This window comes from Schistocerca cancellata, chromosome 2 (assembly GCF_023864275.1).
Source record: "Schistocerca cancellata isolate TAMUIC-IGC-003103 chromosome 2, iqSchCanc2.1, whole genome shotgun sequence".
Taxonomy (NCBI): Eukaryota; Metazoa; Arthropoda; class Insecta; order Orthoptera; family Acrididae; genus Schistocerca; species Schistocerca cancellata.
In genome coordinates, this window is record NC_064627.1 from 1,088,655,896 (window position 1) to 1,088,680,898 (window position 25,003).

General features: G+C 44.1%; 1 protein-coding gene across 1 annotated transcript in view; it reads right to left on the reverse strand.

Annotated features, from left to right (window-relative positions):
• Window positions 1-11,860: 11,860 nt before the first annotated feature.
• LOC126161232 (uncharacterized) overlaps window positions 11,861-25,003 on the reverse strand; it is a 51,943-nt gene continuing 38,800 nt past the window's right edge. The window contains exons 3-4 of the mRNA XM_049916974.1: window positions 12,007-12,165; window positions 11,861-11,914 (exon numbers count right to left, since the gene is read on the reverse strand). Coding sequence (XP_049772931.1) covers window positions 11,861-11,914; window positions 12,007-12,165 — 213 coding nt within the window. The remainder of the gene's footprint in view (window positions 11,915-12,006; window positions 12,166-25,003) is intronic.

Genomic DNA, 25,003 nt, shown 5'->3' on the forward strand with positions numbered 1-25,003 from the left:
TTTCGAGAAAAACGCATTTAAAGTTTGACAAGTATTTATCATATTAAAAAAAAGGAACAAAGCCTGAAAATTATGGAATATCATCGATGTCTGGTCCATAACAAGTATCGCCCCGGCTAGTGGATGGCCGCTTTGTGCTACTTTGAACTGATAAGGCCTCATTTACGTCCTCAAAGCCCTTTCCATCGCTGTGCGCAACGCCGCTGGTATCTCTATCTTCACATAACCGTCGCATTTCATCGCCGATTTTGGTTAGAAGGGCATTTGCCAGGTGCATTAATGCAGTCTGGCCTACATTGAATAGACATATGGCCTAATTTGAAGCAATGTTGACCATTTCGCTTTGGCCGGATGTTGTTTTTGGAGCTTATCTCCAAATGAGATTATTGAAGCTTTCGTTCACGTTTTCAGTAAAATCTCCCAAACAACGCTCCAGCAAATCGAGTTTACTCAAACCGGTAAAAACATGGGTGATGGCAACGATGACTTGTGGCAACCGGTTCTGTGACGCCGAGGCGCGCCGTGCACGTACGGCTTCAAACGCTCACAGAATCGTACTTTTTGGAGTTCGCGCATAATACTTTGGGGAATAATTCTTCAATGTATATATATTCGAATGCCGCAATAAAAAATTTCGAGGTTTTTTTTCGAACGTCACCCTGTCCGTCCCTATTAACGGGCGACGTGTGGTAGGGTTTCTGAGTCTTTATCACATCAGGAACGAATGCATGCTGTTCTGTGAACACGGTTCCGTATATTCACGGAAGACCAAAGTACAGCCAGAACATAAATGAAATCCTGGACGGAGCCTGCTACCATTTACACAAACACCGAATATTCAAGATCATACATGTATTACAGACATGCATAACAAATTTCGAGACCCTTCCAGAAATGATAAGCACTAAATGGCAAATAACTGCGGATCGTCGAGAATGAACAGCACATCAATTATGCAGCACAGCCCGCGACTCTGCTCCATCTCCTCTAGAAACAAAGACCTGGCTCCCAGGAGTTCCCACTGGAGCCGAATGCAAAGCCCCGAGTCTGGACCCCATCAGCAGTCTTCTAAATGGCAGAACGCACAGCCCTTGGTGTCATTGTCGTGTCGGCGTATCCTCTCATACTGAGCTTCGAAGGCAGCCCCTCTTGTCGAAGCTCCGAGGTCGTTAAGCACGTATTAAATTTCCTTCAAACGAGAAGTCCCACCGTCAACATACGCCTCAGGATTGTAGTGTGGTTTCATACGGTTTATATAAAAGACGCATCTGTGATTTTGTCTACTTCACGACGGTCCTAATCCTCGATTTCGTATAACGTAAAGTGGGCATGTCATTTTGAGTTTCGTATGTTATCAATGTGCACGTCAGAGAGAGAGAGAGAGAGAGAGAGAGAGAGTTGTGTTGCTGTTAGGCAATCTTTGGTCTTGTCAAAAATTCAAACGGCTCTGAGCACTATGCGACTTAACTTCTGAGGTCATCAGTCGCCTAGAACTTAGAACTAATTAAACCTAAGGACATCACACACATCCATGCCCGAGGCAGGATTCGAACCTGCGACCGTAGCGGTCACGCGGTTCCAGACTGAAGCGCCTTTAACCGCACGGCCACACCGACCGGCTTGGTCTTGTCGTGCACACATTCCTTGACTCTGCGCAGTCTGATTACATTCTTAGTTGAAGTGTGGTAGGTGATGGACGTATTCAGTAGTGCTGTGCTGACTTGTGATTGTATCTATTAGATGCAAAAGATTGGTTGTAAAGGACAGCAAGGATGAATAAGATGTATATATTAGAAAGCGAGGAGAATGTAAATTATTTACAATGTAATTTATTTATTTCTGACGAGAAGCTTGAGGTGAGACTCCAGCACTCCGCAACACATGATGAACAATTTGGTGGGAACGGGAAGAAAATACGGCATGGAAATCAAAATCGAAAAATCAAAAGTGATGCGCATACCAAACGTGAGGAACACTTGAAGATAACTGTTGACCATAAAGAACTGGAAAATGTGAATCAGTTCAAGTACCTGGGAAGTTTTATCACAAAGGATGCCCACTGCACCAACGAAATCCGAGCAAGAATCGCCATGGCCAAAGCTGCTTTCAACAAGAAGAGGACTCTGCTGACCAGCAAGTTGAGTTTGGCATGGAGGAAAAAACTGATAAAGTGCTACATTTGGAGCATTGCACTGTATGGAGCAGAGACATGGGCCATGAGAAAGAAGGAGAAAAGATACATAGAGAGCTTTGAAATGTGGTGCTGGAGGAGAATGGAAAAGATCAGGTGGACAGATCGCATAAAAAAATGACGATGTACTGCGAAGAGTAGGAGAGAAGAGAAGTATTCTGCGTACAATTCTTCAGAGAAAGGCCAACTGGATTGGACATGTACTTAGACACGAGGGATTCATACATGATGTCATAGAAGGGAAACTCAGAGGAAACGCAGGACGAGGAAGAAGAAGAATGCAACATATGGACGACATGGAAGATGGAAGGAGATACAACAGACTGAAGGAAGAAGCTGAAGACAGGGAACACTGGAATCAGAAATTCTCCCTACGAAGACATGGACCTGCCACTAGGCAGAATACTACATAACAAAAATAATAGTTAACTTTGTTCACTTGTTCAGAGCTGAGAGAAAGACCACCCCACTTCCATGAGTCATGCATTAACATATTAACTGATTAAAATGTTCGTTTTTTATAGAAATTCTCTTTTAATATTTCACCCTTTTTAAATCATTGCTCACTTTGTTAAGCATAGTATTATTCAGACCTGTGTTACGGGTGAACATCACGGCAAGGTTTACTACGTCGTTTTGACTATATACTTCTTTCTAAAATCATTGTCTTGGAATATCATTTCATAGGAATAGTTACTCTTCCCATCCCACTGTTTATCATTACGCATTATCACATCTAACAGTTTGAATATAGTTTGGAAATTTTATTTAAAAACAGAAATCTAGCTTAGCCGCTGCCTGTTTGCTGTTTGCTGTTGTGTTCTCGAGAAATTTGCGACAATGCTGTCAAGACGCGAGGTAAGTGGAAGTTTTGATTAGGACCAGATAATTGTCTTACTTCAGATATGCATTTAATGTTGTTGTTGTTGTGGTCTTCAGTCCTGAGACTGGTTCGATGCAGCTCTCCATGCTACTCTATCCTGTGCAAGCTTCTTCATCTCCCAGTACCTACTGCAGCCTACATCCTTCTGAATCTGCTTAGTGTATTCATCTCTTGATCTCCCTCTACGACTTTTACCCTCCACGCTGCCCTCCAATCCTAAATTTATGATCCCTTGATGCCTCAGAACATGTCCTACCAACTAATCCCTTCTTATAGTCAAGTTGTGCCACAAACTTCTCTTCTCCCCAATCCTATTCAATACTTCCTCATTAGTTATGTGATCTTCCCATCTAATCTTCAGCATTCTTCTGTAGCACCACATTTCGAAAGCTTCTATTCTCTTCTTGTCCAAAATATTTATCGTCCATGTTTCACTTCCATACATGGCTACACTCCATACAAATACTTTCAGAAACGGCTTCCTGACACTTACATCTATACTCGATGTTAACAAATTTCTCTTCTTCAGAAATGCTTTCCTTGCCATCGCTAGTCTACATTTTATATTCTCTCTACTTCAACCACCATCAGTTATTTTGCTCCCCAAATAGCAAAACTCCTTTACTACTTTAAGTGTCTCATTTCCTAATCTAATTCCCTCACCATCACCCGACTTAATTCGACTACATTCCATTATCCTTGTTTTGCTTTTGTTGATGTTCATCTTATATCCTCCTTTCAAGACACTATCCATTCCGTTCAACTGCTCTTCCAAGTCCTTTGCTGTCTCTGACAGAATTACAATGTCAACGGCGAACCTCAAAGTTTTTATTTCTTCTCCATGGATTTTAATACCAACTCCGAATTTTTCTTTTGTTTCCTTTACTGCTTGCTCAATATAGAGACTGAATAACATCGGGGAGAGGCTACAACCCTGTCTCACTCCCTTCCCAACCACTGCTTCCCTTTCATATCCCTCGACTCTTATAACTGCCATCTGGTTTCTGTACAAATTGTAAATAACTTTACGCTCCCTGTATTTTACCCCTGTCACCTTCAGAATTTGAAAGAGAGTTTTCCAGTCAACATTTTCAAAAGCTTTCTCTAAGTCTACAAATGCTAGGAACGTAGGTTTGCCTTTCCTTAATCTAGCTTCTAAGATAAGTGGTAGGGTCAGTATTGCCTCACGTGTTCCGATATTTCTACGGAATCCAAACTGATCTTCTCCGAGGTCGGCTTCTACCAGTTTTTCCATTCGTTGTAAAGAATTCGCATTAGTATTTTGCAGCTGTGCCTTATTATACTGATAGTTCGGTAATTTTCACATCTGTCCACACCTGCTTTCTTTGGGATTGGAATTATTATATTCTTCTTGAAGTCTGAGGGTTTTTCGCCTGTTTCATACATCTTGCTCACCAGGTGGTAGAGTTTTACCAGGACTGGCTCTCCCAAGGCTGTCAATAGTTCTAATGGAATGTTGTCTACTCCCGGAGCTTTGTTTCGACTCAGGTCTTTCAGTGCTCTGTCAAACTCTTCACGCAGTATCATATCTCCCATTTCATCTTCACCTACATGCTCTCCCATTTCCATAATATTGTCCTCAAGTACATCGCCCTTGTATAGACCCTATATATTCTCCTTCTACCTTTCTGCTTTCGCTTCTTTGCTTAGAACTGGGTTTCCATCTGAGCTCTTCATATTTCTACAAGTGGTTCTCTTTTCTCCAAAGGTCTCTTTAATTTTCCTGTAGGCAGTATCTATCTTACCCCTAGTGAGATAAACCTCTACATCCTTACATTTGTCCTCTAGCCATCCCTGCTTAATAGTTTTGCACTTCCTGTGATCTCATTTTTTAGACGTTTTTATTCCTTTTTGCCTGCTTCATTTACTGCATTTTTATATATTCTCCTTTCGTCAATTAAATTCAATATTTCTTCTGTTACCCATGGATTTCTACTAGCTCTTGTCTTTGTACCTACTTGATCCTCTGCTGCCTTCACCACTTCATCCCTCAAAGCTACCCATTCTTCTTCTACTGTATTTCGTTCCCCCATTCTTGTCAATTGTTCCCTTGTGCTCTCCCTGAAACTCTGTACAACCTCTGGTTTAGTCAGTTTATCCAGGTCCCATATCCTGAAATTCCCACCTTTTTGCAGTTTCTTTAGTTTTATTCTACAGTTCATAACCAACAGATTGTGGTCAGAATCAGTGATGTACTTCGTTCCAAAGACGTACTAACAAGCAACACTGAAGAGCCAAAGAAACTGGTACACCTGCCCAACATCGTGTAGGGCCCCCGCGAGCACGCAGAAATGCCGCAACACGACTTGGCATGGACTCGACTAATGTCTGAAGTAGTGCTGGAGGGAATTGACACCATGAATCCTGCAGGGCTGTCCATAAGTCCGTAAGAGTGCGGGGGGGGGGGGGGGTGAAGATCTCTTCTGGGCAGCACGTTGCAAGGCATCCTAGGTATGGTCAATAATGTTCATTTCCGGGGAGTTTTGGTGGTCAAGGGAAGTGTTTTAACTCAGAATAGTGTTCCTGAAGCCACTCTGTGGCAATTTTGAACGTTTGGGGTGTCGCATTGTCTTGCTGGAATTGCCCAAGTCCGTCGGAATGCACCATGGACATGAATCGATTTCACAAGGAATTATGTGACCAGGAGGTTAAAGAGCAGCGAAGGAGGGCTAGATGGCATTCCCAGGCAGTAGGGAGAGTGCTGAAGTAAAAAGCAGCGTGCAAGGTTCGTGACCGGCAAATATTAAAGAGGGGACAGGTACCGAGACAAAGATGCTGCGAAACGTAACCGGGCAGTAAAAAATATAGAGCTTGAGACTAGGGGAAAAGTATGGTTACAAACAGGAGAAGAGTGGAGGAAGGAGAAATAATCAGCGTTGCAGATCAAGCAATCCTGACTACCGAAACGCCAGTAGGACAGACTGTCTTTAGTAGGCAAAAAGAGGTTGATTCTGAGGATTGGTAGCGAATTATCGAAGTCCAAGATCGTTACACAAAGTACGAAGTGTAAATTGACCTCAATGGAACAGATTAAGATGTCAGCTCAGACAAAGAGTCAGCTGTGAAAAAAAGAACTAATAACGTCAAGAGAAAACAGCGACTTAGTTTGTTTAGGATCATACAGTGGATCAGATTTAGAAATTAATATCTGTCTAAGGATAGCGATCCTGTTAGAACCGAAGAGTTAGCCAGAGCGGTCAGATTCTGAGGGTAGTTCGGATGGAGGATATGTTGAGGCAACGGCAGTAAATGAAGGTGTGACGAAATATCGTACCACGCCGCAAGATGAAATAATGTCAAAACAAAACTTAGAAATGAACACAGAAACAAGGAACCACCGGATGCTTTCTGATTTTGAATACAGAAAGTATATTTTAAGGGAGAGACTGTTTGCTCTGAGAACAATCTAGGGTTAGACCTGTGTTGCTCATGACACACCGCTGTTCCATGCTAGACTGTGCTGCTGTTCCGTGTCTCATTTGCATAACTAGGTTTAGTGCAAAGTAAAGCCTTACCTAGTGGTTGAATTCTTAATTAATTATAAAAACACTTGATACCAGTTTGCCTAATTAGTATGGCGACCGTTTTCCTTCATGTAATTACATTTTACTTTACAACTATTAGAGCCTTGGTTCGATTCCCGCTAGTCATAGTAGCTGGTAGTGTTATACCTTTTCTTTTGGATCTTTTAGGTAGTAGATATAAGACTTATTAGTAATATAGGTTTTCTATCACAAAATATACCAATTTATTTATCTTTTATATACAGGATAATTTTTGTCACCGAGTACAACTCTAGCGATTGATTGATGAAAGGATACGGAACAAAAAAGGTCTAATGAGCTTACGCCCGGAAGCGAAATATTTCCATGCCAGAGAGCATTTATTCAATCATACATTGTTGTAGAGACTGTGGTGTAATACATGCTGAACCATGCAGCCACGGTTACAGTATGAGCTGGAAACGGTTTCCATGTGCCTCAACGCATGTGTGTACGCGCTGTACAATGTTCTGTCTCACACGTTCACATCGGCTAGGCTGCATCCGAACAGTGTCAAAGGTAGCATGAATACGCTGCTAAAGCGTCTCCACATTTGGAACGGGCTCTGCATACACGAAACTTTTGAGATGGCCCCATAACCAGAAATCGCACGGTTTGAGATCTGGTGAACGAGCAGGCCATGCAGCTGGGCCTCCTCGTCCCATCCAACGACCAGGTAAGATACGTTTGAGATGCATCCGGACGTTACCCGCAAAATGGGATTGAGCACGATCATGTAACAGCCACATAACCCGTCGAATCATCAACGGCCCTTCTTCCAGCAGGGGAGACTAAGTCAGCCGCAAGAAACACCGACAGTTAAGTCATCCGCAAGAAACACCGACAGTTCCGGCCTGTTAGGCAAGACTGGTCCCAAAATACGGTCGCTAATTATCCCGGCCCACACATTCCGGCTGCACCGATGCTGATGATTCACTGTCCTGCATACTATCCCACAGATGACTCTTAAGAAAGTTGACGACACCACTCCTTATAAAGCTGGCCTCATCAGTGAATACTGTAGAATGGATGACACAAATCCCAGAATCATGGTTGCCTGGTGAAGAAACCAGTGTCAAAACTGCTTCCACTGTGGAAAGTCTGTTTCTAGTAAGCCTTGCCCACGCTGTAAGTTCCCGGGTTCGATTCCCGGCGGGGTCAGGGATTTTCTCTGCCTCGTGATGGCTGGGTGTTGTGTGCTGTCCTTAGGTTAGTTAGGTTTAAGTAGTTCTAAGTTCTAGGGGACTGATGACCATAGATGTTAAGTCCCATAGTGCTCAGAGCCATTTGAACCATTTGAACGCTGTAAGTGATGAGGGTAGTAACAATTGTCACGTAGAATGTTCCACACGGTCGTCCGGCTTACGCTGTACTGGCGGGCCAGGTGCCTGGTACGGACACAGCTGTTGCCATCCACAGTATTAATCACATTTTCCTCGAAGTCTGGTGTCCGAACACTTCGGGTCCGTCTTTTACTATTCCCTGCTTCCTGAAATAACTGTCTCAGACAAGCGGCGAACACTGTTGTAAACATTGAGTGCTACGGTTGTTGTCAGCGGCGATAGGTCTCCTGATACAACCTTGCTGTTTCATATCGCGCCTATAGGTCGTGTCCCTGATCGAAAATCGATTTTAATGTGGGTGGACATATTTGTGGATACTGGTGGTGTACAGGAAAAGAAACCAGGACCTTCAGCAACTACCAAGACGCCGGAAAGCGTCGTGAAAGTGAGGCTGGGGATTTTGAAATCCGTGAAGCGATGCATGCAGCTGCTCTTGCTGTTCCTGATCGCACAGCGAGACGAAATCTTCATGAAGACTTGAAAATTCATGCATACAAACAGAGTGGTGCACACACATAATGCACGCGATCTTGTTTCACAAAAAAATGCTTGTGAAGCCTTGGTCGAAAACTTGCCTCTTGACACCTTCGTCTCCCCCAGCGACGAGGCACATTTTCATTTGGCTGGATCCCTGAATAAACAAAACATGCGATACTAGAGTGGAACGAACTCCCAAGAACTTCATGAACAGCCCATGCGTACAGAACGTGCGACAGTTTGGTGTGCATTATAAAAAAACAGGCATTATTATTGGACCATGGTTTCAGGAAGAGAGTGATAGAGCAGTTACGGCCAATTTTGAGCGTTATGATTCAGGAGGTTTCTCTTCCATAACTTGAAGAAATGGGTGTGAAGGATGACAGATTCCAACAAGACGGCGCCGCAGGTCACACAACAGGAACGTCGCCACATTTAGCCCGCTGCGACTTTTCCTTATGAGGCTATGTTATTCCTTGGTGTATAGCAATCGACCACGGACCCTGGGTGAGCTACGGAACAATATTCGTGCCAATGTTGCCAAGACAGAGGCATGCTGAACAAAGTGGACCGAAACTTCGATTTAGACTCTCTAAATGCATTGAGCAGAGGGCGCCGGCCACCTTCAGAGTATGTAGAGAAATGTAAAGAAAAGAGGATTCTACCAACATCTCCAATACTTTTCTTTTTTGATTTTTTAAAGTAAGGACGTTCCCGTGTCATATCCCATCCTACGAGGGTCGTTCAGTAAGTAATGCAACACGTTTTTTTCTGAAAGTAGATTGATATTATTCAAGATTCCAGTACACAATCTTATGACCAACTCTTTTGGTTACAAAACCCTGTTTTTCAACATAATCTCCGTTTAATGTGGCGGCATTACGCCACCTTACTGGGAGGGCCTGTATGCCTGCATGTCTCTACTGATAGACGTGGGAGCCAACATCTTGCTTCCTCACCAACCTCGCAGACGTAGACAAGTGTGAGACTTTGCGTTGTCGTAGAGAAGGAAAACTCCGTTTGAATTTTTTTGGCCAGGAAACCCTGCAGGAGTCACAAATGTATGCGGCTGGCCGGCACGCGGGTAAAGAGAGACGCCTAGCCCAACGACTCACCGTGCTTTTGATGAATTCTTCTCGGGTTATCAGCCGAGTGGTGGCATCGGCTTAACGCAACGTTTCCCAGTATCAGTGGAATACGCCGAGAAAGACTGAAATCGCATATATCACCGTGCTTTTGTTCACCACCAGCTCTCTACAGACCTAGCGCCTATGAATACCTGCGATGCTCTGGTTTTCCGCCAAGAGAAACTCAATGACACCTGTATGTTTGGAACGCACCTCATTTACAGACGCCATTTTGAAGGTTACGTATAGCGCTGCCACTTATCGAAACTTCACGAGACCATACGAGCTGAAGTTAGAATATTCCATGATGTCCCACAACAAATTCTGCAATTTTTCGACCGAAATTGGCCGAGGAAAAAAAAAGATCCATTAGTTACTGAACGCCCTCGTACAAGCTGTGTTTTCAATTGAAACAATCAGTGATTTATACACGATTTCTCTTAATTTGTTCATGCTCCTTGCCATTATTAAACTGATAGCATTCGTTTAACGAATGTATTCAACAGTCCGTGTGATCATGGATTTCATGAATGACACAATAGTGGATACTCTACCCGCATCATTTTGCCTTCAGCAGACGTAGTGTTGCACTGAAAGTTGCTTGCACAGTCGATACTCCTTTATTGAGCACAAGATTACTAGTAGGTACTTTGCACGAATCTTTCAGGTTGCAGGACGTAAGTTTGTATCGGGATTTTCGAAGCAGGTTACGACAAACGAGTATCCACTCAGCGTCATTCTGTTATTCAACATTCTCAATCCTAGTGTGAGAAAGTACTGAAAGCAGTCGCGAACCAAGCATGTCCTTAACACATGCTTCGTCTACAAGATTGGTATACATTTTGTAAGTCAAACGATGTATTCAATGACAAGAAACTGTTTTGTTAAAGTGCAGTTAAATATTCAATAGAGCACTTTGATTAACCGTTGTGCAAAGTAAGTCATTCCTGTGTTCATTTATTCTTAACAGGAAGTCAGATAACTTTAAATTAAATATTTTGTTTGCCAATATTTACACATTGTAAGTGGACAATTTAATTAGAGCAGTTTACTGTAGACAGTACTAGACACTACAAATCACTTGGTATGAGGGACAACCGCTGCTGGAATGATACATTTCAAAGGATTAAAACCGAAACAGCTGCATCAGAGTAGTTTATTAGTCACGACTACTGGCATGACAGTATAGTCACATCTGCAGGTAACAAACTGTTCACATTCCAACACAAAATGTCCTTAAAATCTCCTTAAGGGTAAATAACAGAAGCCTTAGTCTTGCTGCACAAGACTGTTGTCACAAAGTACACAACCTTCGAGAATGAAACGACCAGTGGCATTGTAGAAATACATAACCCAGAGATACGTGGTACGTCTTCTCAGGAAAAGCGGCCATCTCGGAGGCATTTCTTTCTGCAGTTGATTTGGGCACACCAACAAGAGACTCACTACACATTTATTACTTTTGAAGTTTGTTTACCGTAAACAGTCACGTCTCAGAAATAACGGAACCCTTCATAAATAGAGTAGCAGAAGAAGAAATGACTACAATACCCATCATTTATCCATATTGTACCACAGAAAGGAATGAGGTGTTTGAGCTACTACCAAGTAATGTAAAGAATTTGATAGGAAATAGAATTAACATCAAACTTTGTCCGAAACCATATCTGCTTCACTTGTTAAAAAAAATCCTTGTGTGTGTGTGTGTGTGTGTGTGTGTGTGTGTGTGTGTGTGTGTGCGTGTTTGTCTGTTTGCCTGTGTTGTGTTAGTTAGATTGAGGGAGATAGAGAATACAAAAAAAGTGTATTAACACAATTTGACAATCGTGTAAACGGTCAGCACATTGTCGAGTTTCTCGCTGAGAACATGCATTACAGTTACAAAAGTGACTCCATCCACATCACAGCGACAGGTCAAAATTACAATGCACAGTGCATGAAAGTAATTAAACTAACCTCTGATTTCATTCAAGAAAGGACACACAAACTTCAGCTGGTACAAGTAGGTTTTAATTGATAATGGTTTTTTCCTGGTGATATTACTTCTCTAGTTGAAACTGACATTTTTCTTACACATTAGCTAGTGCCTCCATCTTCACTCTTAGGATGTGTGTCGTAAGAGCCACATTTGAGTTGAAATCAATTTTCACAAGAGGTGTTTAACGCCGGAAAGACTGTGATCCTCCTCACAACCCGTTGAAGTGATTCATTTCGAAGATTTTTTTTTCCTTATTGCCGTCCCTTAAAGCCATCGTACAGTTTCACAAAGCATCACGTTAAATAAAACTATGTGTAGCTTTTATACATGCTCCAGGACCAGTGGCAGACTTCTAAGCAAAATTTTAAAAAAATAATCTGCATGCAATTTGTTATTCATGCTTCTGAGAAGACACTCCGCCCATGGTACTGATTGAATACTTGCCGGAGCCACAGGTTTCTTTGTGATCCCCATCGGAAACCAGATAGACTCCATCACGGCCGGGAAGTTGGTCACCAAGTAGTCAAATGGTCTGGTGAAGGTCAAGTTGTAAAATCTACCCCATCCACCAGTACTGCCCCACTTGTAAACGGTGACCTCCATCTGCAACGATACCATAGAAAATAATCAGAGAACTGTTCACGAAAACTTTCTCATGCAAACCACCAGCGGACAATTTTGGAGAAAATTAAATGAGATTGGATTGGATTGTTTGGGGGAGGAGACCAGACAGCGAGGTCATCGGTCTCATCGGATTAAAGAAGGACGGGGAAGGAAGTCGGCCGTGCCCTTTCAAAGGAACTATCCCGGCATTTGCCTGGAGCGATTTAGAAAAATCACGGAAAACCTAAATCAGGATGGCCGGACGCGGGATTGAACCGTTGTCGCCCGAATGCGAGTCCAGTGAAATGAGATCAAGTACAAAAATTTTAAGCTCTTTCAAAAGCACGCCGGATTAACTACAGCGAAAAAGGAAATAGCAGGTTTAAAGAAATTGTTGTATCAATCAACAAGCGAAAAGAAACGATTTCCATTTGGATTATACTTTCTAAAGCCAAGACACAGAAAGGTGTCCCCTATTGTGCGGTTTCAGTTGTCTGCAGTCATTCATCAGAAAAGAGAAATATGATCGATAATTCTCAGATATCCAAACTAAGTTGGAAGGAAAACTCATTTCACTCTGTAAAGGAATACTTTTCAGTAATTCGAAACCTTTCGTCAACTGACTTGGACAATCGTTAACTGCCTGAAGAGAAAAATCTGTTGACATCGTACGGCATTAGAAAATGACTGGTCGACTGTTTCAGCATGGTAAATACCAACGAGACAGGGCAACAGTCTGCTTCTTCAAGTTATATTACTACTCACAAAGTGAGTCCAACAGATATGAGACAAGTGGTACACAGAAAGAAGCTAAAACAGGCCCATTATTTAAATGAAATACAATAGATAAACTAAATTTAGGCAATATTGTACTAAAGTTATGCAATATTGTAATTAGGCAATGTTGAGGTATAACAATAACAACAGGATCTACATTACTGACAAATATATTAAATTTTAGAATCCCTTCGAAAAAAACTTTCCTTTGGGATGGCAAGTCTTCTCCAACCGAAATCTTTAAGTTAGTTTAAAATATACACTCCTGGAAATTGAAATAAGAACACCGTGAATTCATTGTCCCAGGAAGGGGAAACTTTATTGACACATTCCTGGGGTCAGATACATCACATGATCACACTGACAGAACCACAGGCACATAGACACAGGCAACAGAGCATGCACAATGTCGGCACTAGTACAGTGTATATCCACCTTTCGCAGCAATGCAGGCTGCTATTCTCCCATGGAGACGATCGTAGAGATGCTGGATGTAGTCCTGTGGAACGGCTTGCCATGCCATTTACACCTGGCGCCTCAGTTGGACCAGCGTTCGTGCTGGACGTGCAGACCGCGTGAGACGACGCTTCATCCAGTCCCAAACATGCTCAATGGGGGACAGATCCGGAGATCTTGCTGGCCAGGGTAGTTGACTTACACGTTCTAGAGCACGTTGGGTGGCACGGGATACATGCGGACGTGCATTGTCCTGTTGGAACAGCAAGTTCCCTTGCCGGTCTAGGAATGGTAGAACGATGGGTTCGATGACGGTTTGGATGTACCGTGCACTATTCAGTGTCCCCTCGACGATCACCAGTGGTGTACGGCCAGTGTAGGAGATCGCTCCCCACACCATGATGCCGGGTGTTGGCCCTGTGTGCCTCGGTCGTATGCAGTCCTGATTGTGGCGCTCACCTGCACGGCGCCAAACACGCATACGACCATCATTGGCACCAAGGCAGAAGCGACTCTCATCGCTGAAGACGACACGTCTCCATTCGTCCCTCCATTCACGCCTGTCGCGACACCACTGGAGGCGGGCTGCACGATGTTGGGGCGTGAGCGGAAGACGGCCTAACGGTGTGCGGGACCGTAGCCCAGCTTCATGGAGACGGTTGCGAATGGTCCTCGCCGATACCCCAGGAGCAACAGTGTCCCTAATTTGCTGGGAAGTGGCGGTGCGGTCCCCTACGGCACTGCGTAGGATCCTACGGTCTTGGCGTGCATCCGTGCGTCGCTGCGGTCCGGTCCCAGGTCGACGGGCACATGCACCTTCCGCCGACCACTGGCGACAACATCGATGTACTGCGGAGACCTCACGCCCCACGTGTTGAGCAATTCGGCGGTACGTCCACCCGGCCTCCCGCATGCCCACTATACGCCCTCGCTCAAAGTCCGTCAACTGCACATACGGTTCACGTCCACGCTGTCGCGGCATGCTACCAGTGTTAAAGACTGCGATGGAGCTCCGTATGCCACGGCAAAGTGGCTGACACTGACGGCGGCGGTGCACAAATGCTGCGCAGCTAGCGCCATTCGACGGCCAACACCGCGGTTCCTGGTGTGTCCGCTGTGCCGTGCGTGTGATCATTGCTTGTACAGCCCTCTCGCAGTGTCCGGAGCAAGTATGGTGGGTCTGGCACACCGGTGTCAATGTGTTCTTTTTTCCATTTCCAGGAGTGTATTATGTTATTCATGTAACATTTATAATATTTGTCATTTAATCTTAAATGTCTTTTCTCATTTTCTTTATATCTTATTTTTAGGTTCTTGCAAATACTTAGGATTTCATTATTAGAGGAGTTCAATCTCGTCTTGGAAACGCATACACATCAGTGGCTAGAGGTTGCATTGTGAAATAACTTTGTAACCAATAGCGTTGATTGATGTTAAGTACAACATTGTCAACGTTTTTGTTATATTATTCTACCACTTTCTGCCACGATTTGGAAGGATATTATCTGTTGATGAAGATTAATCGTTCAGGTACACTTTTGTGTATGTATGCAGCTTGTGACTGTGTAACAAAATACATTATATTTTCTATTTAACATAAATACATACTGTATATCTTTCCAATGTATGATGAGATAAAAGAAATTATTCAGATAGTGAAGGGAGACGAAAATTTAATAGTCATGGAAGACTGGAATTCGATAGAGGAAAAGGAAGAGAAGGAAAAGTTGTAGATGAGTATGGAATGGGGATACAGAATGAAAGAGGAAGCCGCCTAGTAGAATTTTGCACAGAGCATAACTTAATGATAGCTAACACTTGGTTTAAGAATCATGAAACAAGGTTGTATACGTGGAAGAGGCCTGGAGACACTGAAAGGTTTCAGATAGATTATACAATGGTAAGACAGAGATTTAGGAAACAGGTTTTAAATTGTAAGACATTTCCAGCGGCAGATGTGGACTCTCACCACAATCTATTGGTTATAAACTGTAGATTAAAACTGAAGAAACTGCAAAAAGGTCGGTATTTAAGAGGATGGGACATAGGCAAACTGAAAGAACCAAAGGTTATAGAGTGTTTCATAGAGAGCGTTAGAGAACAATTGACAAGAGTGGGGGGACGAAATACAGTAGAAGAAGAATGGGTAGCTTTGAGAGATAAAATAGTGATGGTAGCACACGATCATGTAGGTAAAAAGACGGGGCCTAGTAGAAATCCTTGAGTAACAGAAGAGATATTGAATTTAATTGATAGAAGCAGAAAATATAAAAATGCACTAAATGAAGCAGGCAAAAAGGAATACAAACGTCTCAAAAATGAGTTCGACAGGAAGTGCAAAATGGCTAAGCAAGGATGGCTAGAGGACAAATGTAAGATGTAGAGGCATATATGACTACGGGTAAGATAGATACTGCCTACAGGAAAATTAAACAGACCTTTGGAGAAAAGAGAACCACTTGTATGAATTTCAAGAGCTCAGATGGAAAACCAGTTCTAAGCAGAGAAGGGAAAGCAGAAAGGAGGAAGGAGTATATAGTCTACACAAGAGCGTTGTACTTGAGGGCAATATTATGGAAATGGAAGAGGACGTAGGTGAGGATGAAACGGGAGATATGATTCTACGTGAAGAGTTTGACAGGGCACTGAAAGACCTGAGTCGAAACAAGGCCCCAGGAGTAGACAATATTCCATTAGAACTACTGATAGCCTTGGGAGAGCCAGTGCTGATAAAACCCTACCATGTGGTGAGCAAGATGTGTGAGACAGGCGAAATACCCTCAGACTTCAAGAAGAATATAATAATTCCAATCCCAAAGAAAGCAGGTGTTGACAGATGTGAAAATTACCGAATTATCAGTATAATAATTCACGGCTGCAAAATACTAACGCGAATTCTTTACAGACGAATGGAAAAACTAGTAGAAGCCGACCTCGGAGAAGATCAGTTTGGATTCCGTAGAAATGTTGGAACACATGAGACAATACCTACCCTTTCGACTGATCTTAGGAGATAGATTAAGGAAAGGTAAACCTACGTTTCTAGCATCTGTAAACTTAGAGAAAGCATTTGACAGTGCTGACTGGAAAACTCTCTTTCAAATTCTGAAGGCGGCAGGGGTCAAATACAGGGAGTGAAAGGCTATTTACAATTTGCGCAGAAGCCAGATGGCATTTATGAGTCAAGGAGCATGAAAGGAAAGCAGTGGTTGGAAAGGGAGTAAGACAGGGTTGTAGCCTATCCCCGATGTTATTCAATCTGTGTATTGAGCAAGTAGTAAAGGATCAAAAGAAAAATTTGGAGTAGGAATTAAAATTGATGGAGAGAAATAAAAACTTTGAGGTTTGCCGATGGCATCGTAAGTCTGGCAGAGACAGCAAAGGACCTGGAAGAGCAGTTGAGCGGAATGGATAGTGTCTTGAAAGGAGGATATAAGATGAACAACAGCGAAAGCAAAACGAGGATAATGGAATGCAGTCTAATTAAATCAGGTGATGCTGAGGGAATTAGATTAGGAAATGAGACACTTGAAGTAGTAGATGACTTTTGCTATTTTGGGAGCAAAATAACTGATGATGGTCGAAATCGAGAGGATATAAAATGTAGACTGGCAATGGCAAGAAAAGCGTTTCTGAAGAAGAGAAATTTGTTAACATCGAGTATAGATTTAAGTGTCAGGAAGTCTTTTGTAAAAGTATTTGTATGAAGTGTGCCCATGTTCAGATAAGAAGAGAATAGAAGGTTTCGAAATGTGGCGCGACTGAAGAATGCTGAAGATTAAATGGGTATATGACTTAACTAATGAGGTACTGAATAGAATTGGGGAGAAGAGGAATTTGTGGCACAACTTGACCAGAAGAAGGGATCGGTTGGTAGGACATGTTCTGAGGCTTCAAGCGATCACCAATTTTGTATTGGAGTGTAGAGTGGAGGGTGAAAATCGTGGAGGGAGACCAAGAGATGAATACACTAAATAGATTCAGAAGGATGTGGGGTGCGATAGTTACTCGGAGATGAAGAAGTTTGCACAGGATAGAGTAGTATGGAGAGCTGCATCAAGCCAGTCGCTGGGCTGATGACCACAACAATATCTTTCAAACACTTATTTTTAAAATATTTCTCGAATTTTTCAGTTCATTTTCGTCAAGTCCTCTTTTAGAACTCTACTTCTGCTTCTTTGTGTCAAGCTACACGTAAGAAAGCGTGGGCACATGTGAGCAGGAGCGCAGCACATATGCACACCCGCCATTTGTCAGACAGTGGCGGTGTAGCTGACGGCAGTGCTGCAGAGGCTTGCGTGGGATGACGTCATCATGCATCTCTCCTCCCCGTAGCCAAGTCCCTTTCCTGAAAACAGGCCCATCAGAGACCTTCTGCGCCAACAGGTACTTATTTAGAGCTTCCGATCTTAGCGCAGATAACACCGTCCAATCACATTTTTCAACACCTGTTGAAGTCACACTATTTTCTTGGAAGCAGGCCAAGCAGAGAGCTTCTAAGCCAAAACAAAAAACAAAAACAAAAAAAAACACACTGTGGACTACCAATCACAGCCCAGGTATTACCAGACATTAAAACGAAACAACTAATTATTATGTAGCCCGGGCCCGCCATCTTGTCAGCATTCACAGGGCCAACACAGCTTCGTTACCAGAAAAGGAGAACAGTTTCATCAGCACTTGCAGCAAGGCAGCCAGATGTGTCAACACATACAGTTACGAACCGATTACTAGCACGCACACCTCTAGCCCGTCTTCCACTCACGGCACAGTATGGGCGTCCACGGCTCGACTGGTACCGTCAGAGGATCACTTGGAAGATGGAACGGCGCGCCGTGCTCTTTAGCGATGAAAGCAGATTCTGGCTGCACGCAAGTGACGGTCATCTGAACGTATGATGCAGATATGGTGTCTCGCAAAGTGCATTCGTTCAAGACACACTGGTCCCACCCCAAGCCTTGTAGGGCGGGGTGAAATAAGCTGCAACTCTCGTTCTCCTTTGGTACACTACTGGCCATTAAAATTGCTACACCAAGAAGACATGCAGATGATACAAGGGTATTCATTGGACAAATATATAATACTAGAACTGACATGTGATCACATTTTCACACAATTTGGGTGCATAGATCCTGAGAAATCATCACCCATAACAACCACCTCTGGCCGTAATAACGGCCTTCGTACGCCTGGGCATTGAGTCAAACAGAGCTTGGATGGCGTTACAGGTACAGCTGCCCATGCAGCTTCGACACGATACCAGTTCATCAAGAGTAGTGGCTGGCGTATTGTGACGAGCCAGTTGCTCGGCCACCATTGACCAGACGTTTTCAATTTGTTAGAGATCTGGAGAATGTGCTGGCCAGGGCAGCAGTTGAACATTTTCTGTATCCAGAAAGGCCCGTACAGGACCTGCAACATGGGGTCGTGCATTATCTTGCTGAAATCTAGGGTTTCGCAGAGATCGAATGAAGGGTAGAGCCACGAGTCGTAACACATCTGAAATGTAACGTCCATTGTTCAAAGTTCCGTCAATGCGAACAAGAGGTGACCGAGACGTGTAACCAGTGGCACCCCATACCATCATGCCGGGTAATACGCCACTACGGCGATGACGAATACACGCTTCCAATGTGCGTTCACCGCGATGTCGCCAAACACGGATGCGACAATCATGATGCTGTAAACAGAACCTGGATTCATCCGAAAAAATGACGTTTTGCCATTCGTGCACCCAGGTTCGTCGTTGAGTACACCATCGCACGCGCTCCTGTCTGTGATGCAGCGTCAAGGGTAACCGCAGCCATGGTATCCGAGCTTCCATGCTGCTGCAAACGTCGTCGAACTGTTCGTGCAGATGGCTGTTGTCTTGCTAACGTCCCCATCTGTTGACTCAGGGATCGAGACGTGGCTACACGATCCGTTACATCCATGCGGATAAGATGCCTGTCATCTCGACTCCTACTGATAAGAGGCCCTTGTGATCCAGCACGGCGTTCCGTATTACCCTCCTGAACCCACCGATTCCATATTCTGCTAACAGTCATTGGATCTCGACCAACGCGAGGAGCAATGTGGCGATAATATAAACTGCAATCGCGATAGACCACAATCCGACCTTTCTCAAAGTCGGAAACGTGATGGTACGCATTTATCCTCCTTACACGAGGCATCACAACAACGTTTCACCAGGCAATTCCGGTCAACTGCTGTTTGTGTTTGAGAAATCGGTTGGTTACTTTCCTCATGTTTGCACGTTGTAGGTGTCGCCACCGGCGCCAACCTTGTGTGAATGCTCTGAAAAGCTAATCATTTGGATATCACAGCATCTTCTTCCTGTCGGTTAAATTTCGCGTCTGTAACACGTCATCTTCGTGGTGTAACAATTTAATGGCCAGTAGCGTATTTCTGGAGGGGACGCTAACCAGCGCCTAGTACGTGCAGAATGTTGTTAGACCCGTTCTTTTGCCGTTCTTGCAACAGAATGGTGATGTGTTGTTCCAAAAGGATAATGCTCGTACACACACACTGCCCGTGAAACTCAACGCGCTCTGCAAGACGTGCAGCAACATTCCTGGCCAACGCGATCTCTGCACTTGGCTCCAATCGAGCACGTGTTGGAGAAGGCACTCGTGAGACTCGTCAACCAACAACTCTTACAGAACTACGTAAACAGGTCCAGCAGGCGTGGAATGACGTATCCCAGAACATTATTTGCCATCTGTAAGATCAACTGGATGTCAGAATCAGTACCTGCGTTGCTGCCCATGGAAACTACATCACTTTCTAGTGAAGGTGTTTCAGCATAGGCTGAACCGTTTGTGCTATTGACCTCTAACTAATGTAATCATTTCATACTCCATATGCAACAATAAATCTTGAAATAACTGAAAACCTGTAAAAGGGTGTACTAATTTTTTTCTGACATTGTATAACTGATGTTGCTTGCTGGATGATAAAGCTTTTTTATTAGTTTTGATCAAGACTCCACTGGATGTTGTGTTCCACTGGTGCTACAAAAACGAACCTTAGATGAGTGCTGCGGCGACATTAGATTATGGTGCCAATGCTCTCTGAAAAAGTTTCCTTTCCTTTCATAAACAACTAAATAATACCAACATATATGGCATGTTTAGCCACAGACACCGCATTCGCCGGTACCTTATCACAACAAACCATTTTGAAATGATGCGATTTGGAGGTACCTCTAATGCAACACATCACACAAACTACATACACTCCTGGAAATTGAAATAAGAACACCGTGAATTCATTGTCCCAGGAAGGGGAAACTTTATTGACACATTCCTGAGGTCAGATACATCACATGATCACACTGACAGAACCACAGGCACATAGACACAGGCAACAGAGCATGCACAATGTCGGCACTAGTACAGTGTATATCCACCTTTCGCAGCAATGCAGGCTGCTATTCTCCCATGGAGACGATCGTAGAGATGCTGGATGTAGTCCTGTGGAACGGCTTGCCATGCCATTTACACCTGGCGCCTCAGTTGGACCAGCGTTCGTGCTGGACGTGCAGACCGCGTGAGACGACGCTTCATCCAGTCCCAAACATGCTCAATGGGGGACAGATCCGGAGATCTTGCTGGCCAGGGTAGTTGACTTACACCTTCTAGAGCACGCTGGGTGGCACGGGACACATGCGGACGTGCATTGTCCTGTTGGAACAGCAAGTTCCCTTGCCGGTCTAGGAATGGTAGAACGATGGGTTCGATGACGGTTTGGATGTACCGTGCACTGTTCAGTGTCCCCTCGACGATCACCAGTGGTGTACGGCCAGTGTAGGAGATCGCTCCCCACACCATGATGCCGGGTGTTGGCCCTGTGTGCCTCGGTCGTATGCAGTCCTGATTGTGGCGCTCACCTGCACGGCGCCAAACACGCATACGACAATCATTGGCACCAAGGCAGAAGCGACTCTCATCGCTGAAGACGACACGTCTCCATTCGTCCCTCCATTCACGCCTGTCGCGACACCACTGGAGGCGGGCTGCACGATGTTGGGGCGTGAGCGGAAGACGGCCTAACGGTGTGCGGGTCCGTAGCCCAGCTTCATGGAGACGGTTGCGAATGGTCCTCGCCGATACCCCAGGAGCAACAGTGTCCCTAATTTGCTGGGAAGTGGCGGTGCGGTCCCCTACGGCACTGCGTAGGATCCTACGGTCTTGGCGTGCATCCGTGCGTCGCTGCGGTCCGGTCCCAGGTCGACGGGCACATGCACCTTCTGCCGACCACTGGCGACAACATCGATGTACTGTGGAGACCTCACGCCCCACGTGTTGAGCAATTCGGCGGTACGTCCACCCGGCCTCCCGCATGCTCACTATACGCCCTCGCTCAAAGTCCGTCATCTGCACATACGGTTCACGTCCACGCTGTCGCGGCATGCTACCAGTGTTAAAGACTGCGATGGAGCTCCGTATGCCACGGCAAACTGGCTGACACTGACGGCGGCGGTGCACAAATGCTGCGCAGCTAGCGCCATTCGACGGCCAACACCGCGGTTCCTGGTGTGTCCGCTGTGCCGTGCGTGTGATCATTGCTTGTACAGCCCTCTCGCAGTGCCCGGAGCAAGTATGGTGGGTCTGACACACCGGTGTCAATGGGTTTTCTTTCCATTTCCAGGAGTGTAGGTCTAAAATTATCTACATTATCCCTTTCTCCCTTTTTATAAAGTGGCTTTACTACTGAGTACATTAAACATTCACTTTCTTTAAGCAGGTACGCCTTTCATTTGACTTCAGTCTAAAAAAGGTGCAGCTCTAACACCAACTACTACAGGAACTTTTCCATTACTGATCCCACCACCACCCACTACACTGTCAACTATTAGCTTTGTCAGCCTGCCCTTCCCATACCTATTGAGGTGCAGGCCATGCCTAGTGAAACCCGATCTACTGACAGACTCAACTGGCACCACTGAAATGTGACCCATGCCCTCTGCCATCAGCGCCCTTCCCAGCCCCATGTTAACGCGCCTAACAGCCGCATTAAGATGAGGCCGATCATGACGCTGAAACAGTTGCACGAAATGGATATTAGTGCCACCAGTTTGAGTAGCTGTCTCTACCAGGTCACCACCGACATCATATTCCCCGTCCCTATCAAGACTGCTCCCTGCTCCACCCACTATCAGTACCTGATCCTCCTTCGTAAAATTCCTACATAACTCCCCTAGGCTGTCAGTTACCTGAGCCAACACTGCACTAGGCTTCACAATGCTGGTGACCTGGTACTCATTCTCAGACACTTCCTGCAACTGCTGGCCCACACCTCTACCGTAAGAACTACCTAGTAGCAGGACTTTCTTCTTTCTGTTAGACTTTGCAACTGATTTTGGCCTCCTAACTGCTGAGGACTGCTGCATGTTCCCTACATCTACAGCTACAAGAGGCTCCTCTCCACTCAACTCTGACAGTTGGTCAGATCTTTTGCATATACGCAAAGTACATCAGTCTGAATACCTCCTCCTTCTAGCTGCCTTCTTGTCAACTGCCAGTTCCCATTCCCCACCACGCTTCGCCCTCGTCAACCTATGTAGTTCCTCCTTTGCATATTGTAACTGCACCTGGAGGTCACAGATCTTAAGCTCCTGCTCCTCTATCAATTTAATTCTACTACAGATTCTGCATTCCCAGGGGAGGATCTCGCTAGAATGCCCACTGCATTCCCCGGTGCATTCCCCCAGTGAAAATACTTTGAACAAATCATACACCGTAACCCACTATTCACAAACCTACGACAGAGCCCACACTTCTCACTCAAGGTAAAATTTTACATTTACTATAAAAAACTAAACGTCTACGTTACCTAAGTTCAGTTACACCAGTACAACTATTTATAGAACTAAAATAGGTGTCTCAAAATTCTCTCTCTACTAAGAGAGCAACAACTTTTATTAATACTACTAAACCACAACTAATACCAATACCAACAAAACTTCACAAAATTTATTAGCTAAAACCAAAAATTCAAGCGGCCACTGGACGTTCAACGAAGTTAATACACTGAATGAAGATTTATTTCAATAGAAACAATAAGAAAAGTCAGCTGAAAACTAAAGCACGAAATTTACTAAACGACTTCAACGCACAGAAAACTCTAAAAAACACAGCGAGCGAAAGTTTCCAGAAGTTTATTAAATTGTTATTTCGCCACAAACAGCACGAAATGCCACTGAAAATTATCAAATTTAATAACTATATAACAGTGCACAGGTATTAGTTTAGCTGTACAGTAATGGTTTTCTTTTCCCATGTATACGCAATATGTTACACTTATTACGTTCAGGGTCAACTGCCAGATCCTGCACCAGTCATCGATTCTCTGCAGGTCGTTTTGCTAATTCTTACTATCTTCTGACGTTGCTACTTTGGCATAAACAACTGCATCATCTGTGAATAGCCTTAAAACATTATCCGAGCTTTATCGTATATATTTTACATATATTGTAAACTGCAATGGTCCTATCAGACTTCCCTGTGGTATTATCTTCATATATGCAGATTTTGTTCCGTTAAGAGCGAGGTGTTGAGTTCTGTCTGCAAGTAAGTCTTGAATGCAATTGCAAGTCTGCTCCAATACTCTGTAAGCTCGTATTTTTTCCATTAAACTGCAGTGTGGGACTGTTGTCAAATGCCTTACTGAAATCAAGGAACATGGCATCAACCTGAGCGCCGTTGTCCACTGCACTGTGGATCTCATGGAGGAACTGAGCGAGCTGAGTTTCGCAGGATCTCTGTTTGAGGAATCCGTGTCGATTTTTATAGAGGAGACGTTCATTTTTCAAAACGTCATAATTATTCAGCATAAAATATGTTCCATAATTCTATAACAGATGGACATAACAATATACTGTACAGACGTTCGTGATCGTGTGGATCTGTCTTACGGCCTTTCTTAAAAACGGGAATGACCTGTGCTTTTTTCCAGTCGTTAGGTACCTTCCGTTGCTCATGCGATCTACGATAAATTTCTGCTAGAAGAGGAGCAAGTTATTTCGCATCATCTTTATAGAATCTTAATAGGTATCTAATCTGGTCCTGAAGCATGTACGCTACTAAGCGATTGTAGCTGCTTTTCAATTCCGCGATCGATTATCTCAATATCTGCCATTTCGACTTTCGCCGTACACAGCCATAAAATTGAAGAGTACTGTTCTCAGCTCATTGTACGACTGATAACTCCATATCCATTATCTCCCTAATGTTATCACTTCCTGTCCTGGATATCCTGGCTGCCCTCCTTATTCTATCCATCTCTACTGCCTGTACTCTGCTTCCTTGCCACTCCTCCAGAGCCCAACCTTCTGCACTGTATGTTAGTGTACTTTCCACCACTTTTTTCAGAATCCTGCTCTTTACTTCTTTTGATATTACTCCTCCTATCTGCTGGAACGTGAGTTCGAAATCTGATTCCCAGCTTCCCGAGAAATTCCGAAGTGTTTAAACTGCTTTAAAGATTTAATAGTTCTTCGCAGCCGCACTATATACATTCCATCTTCTCCCACTGCTAGATATTTGTTTTGCACATATTTATTCTAAGCCCACCTCATTCAAATGGTTCCATTAACTTCATT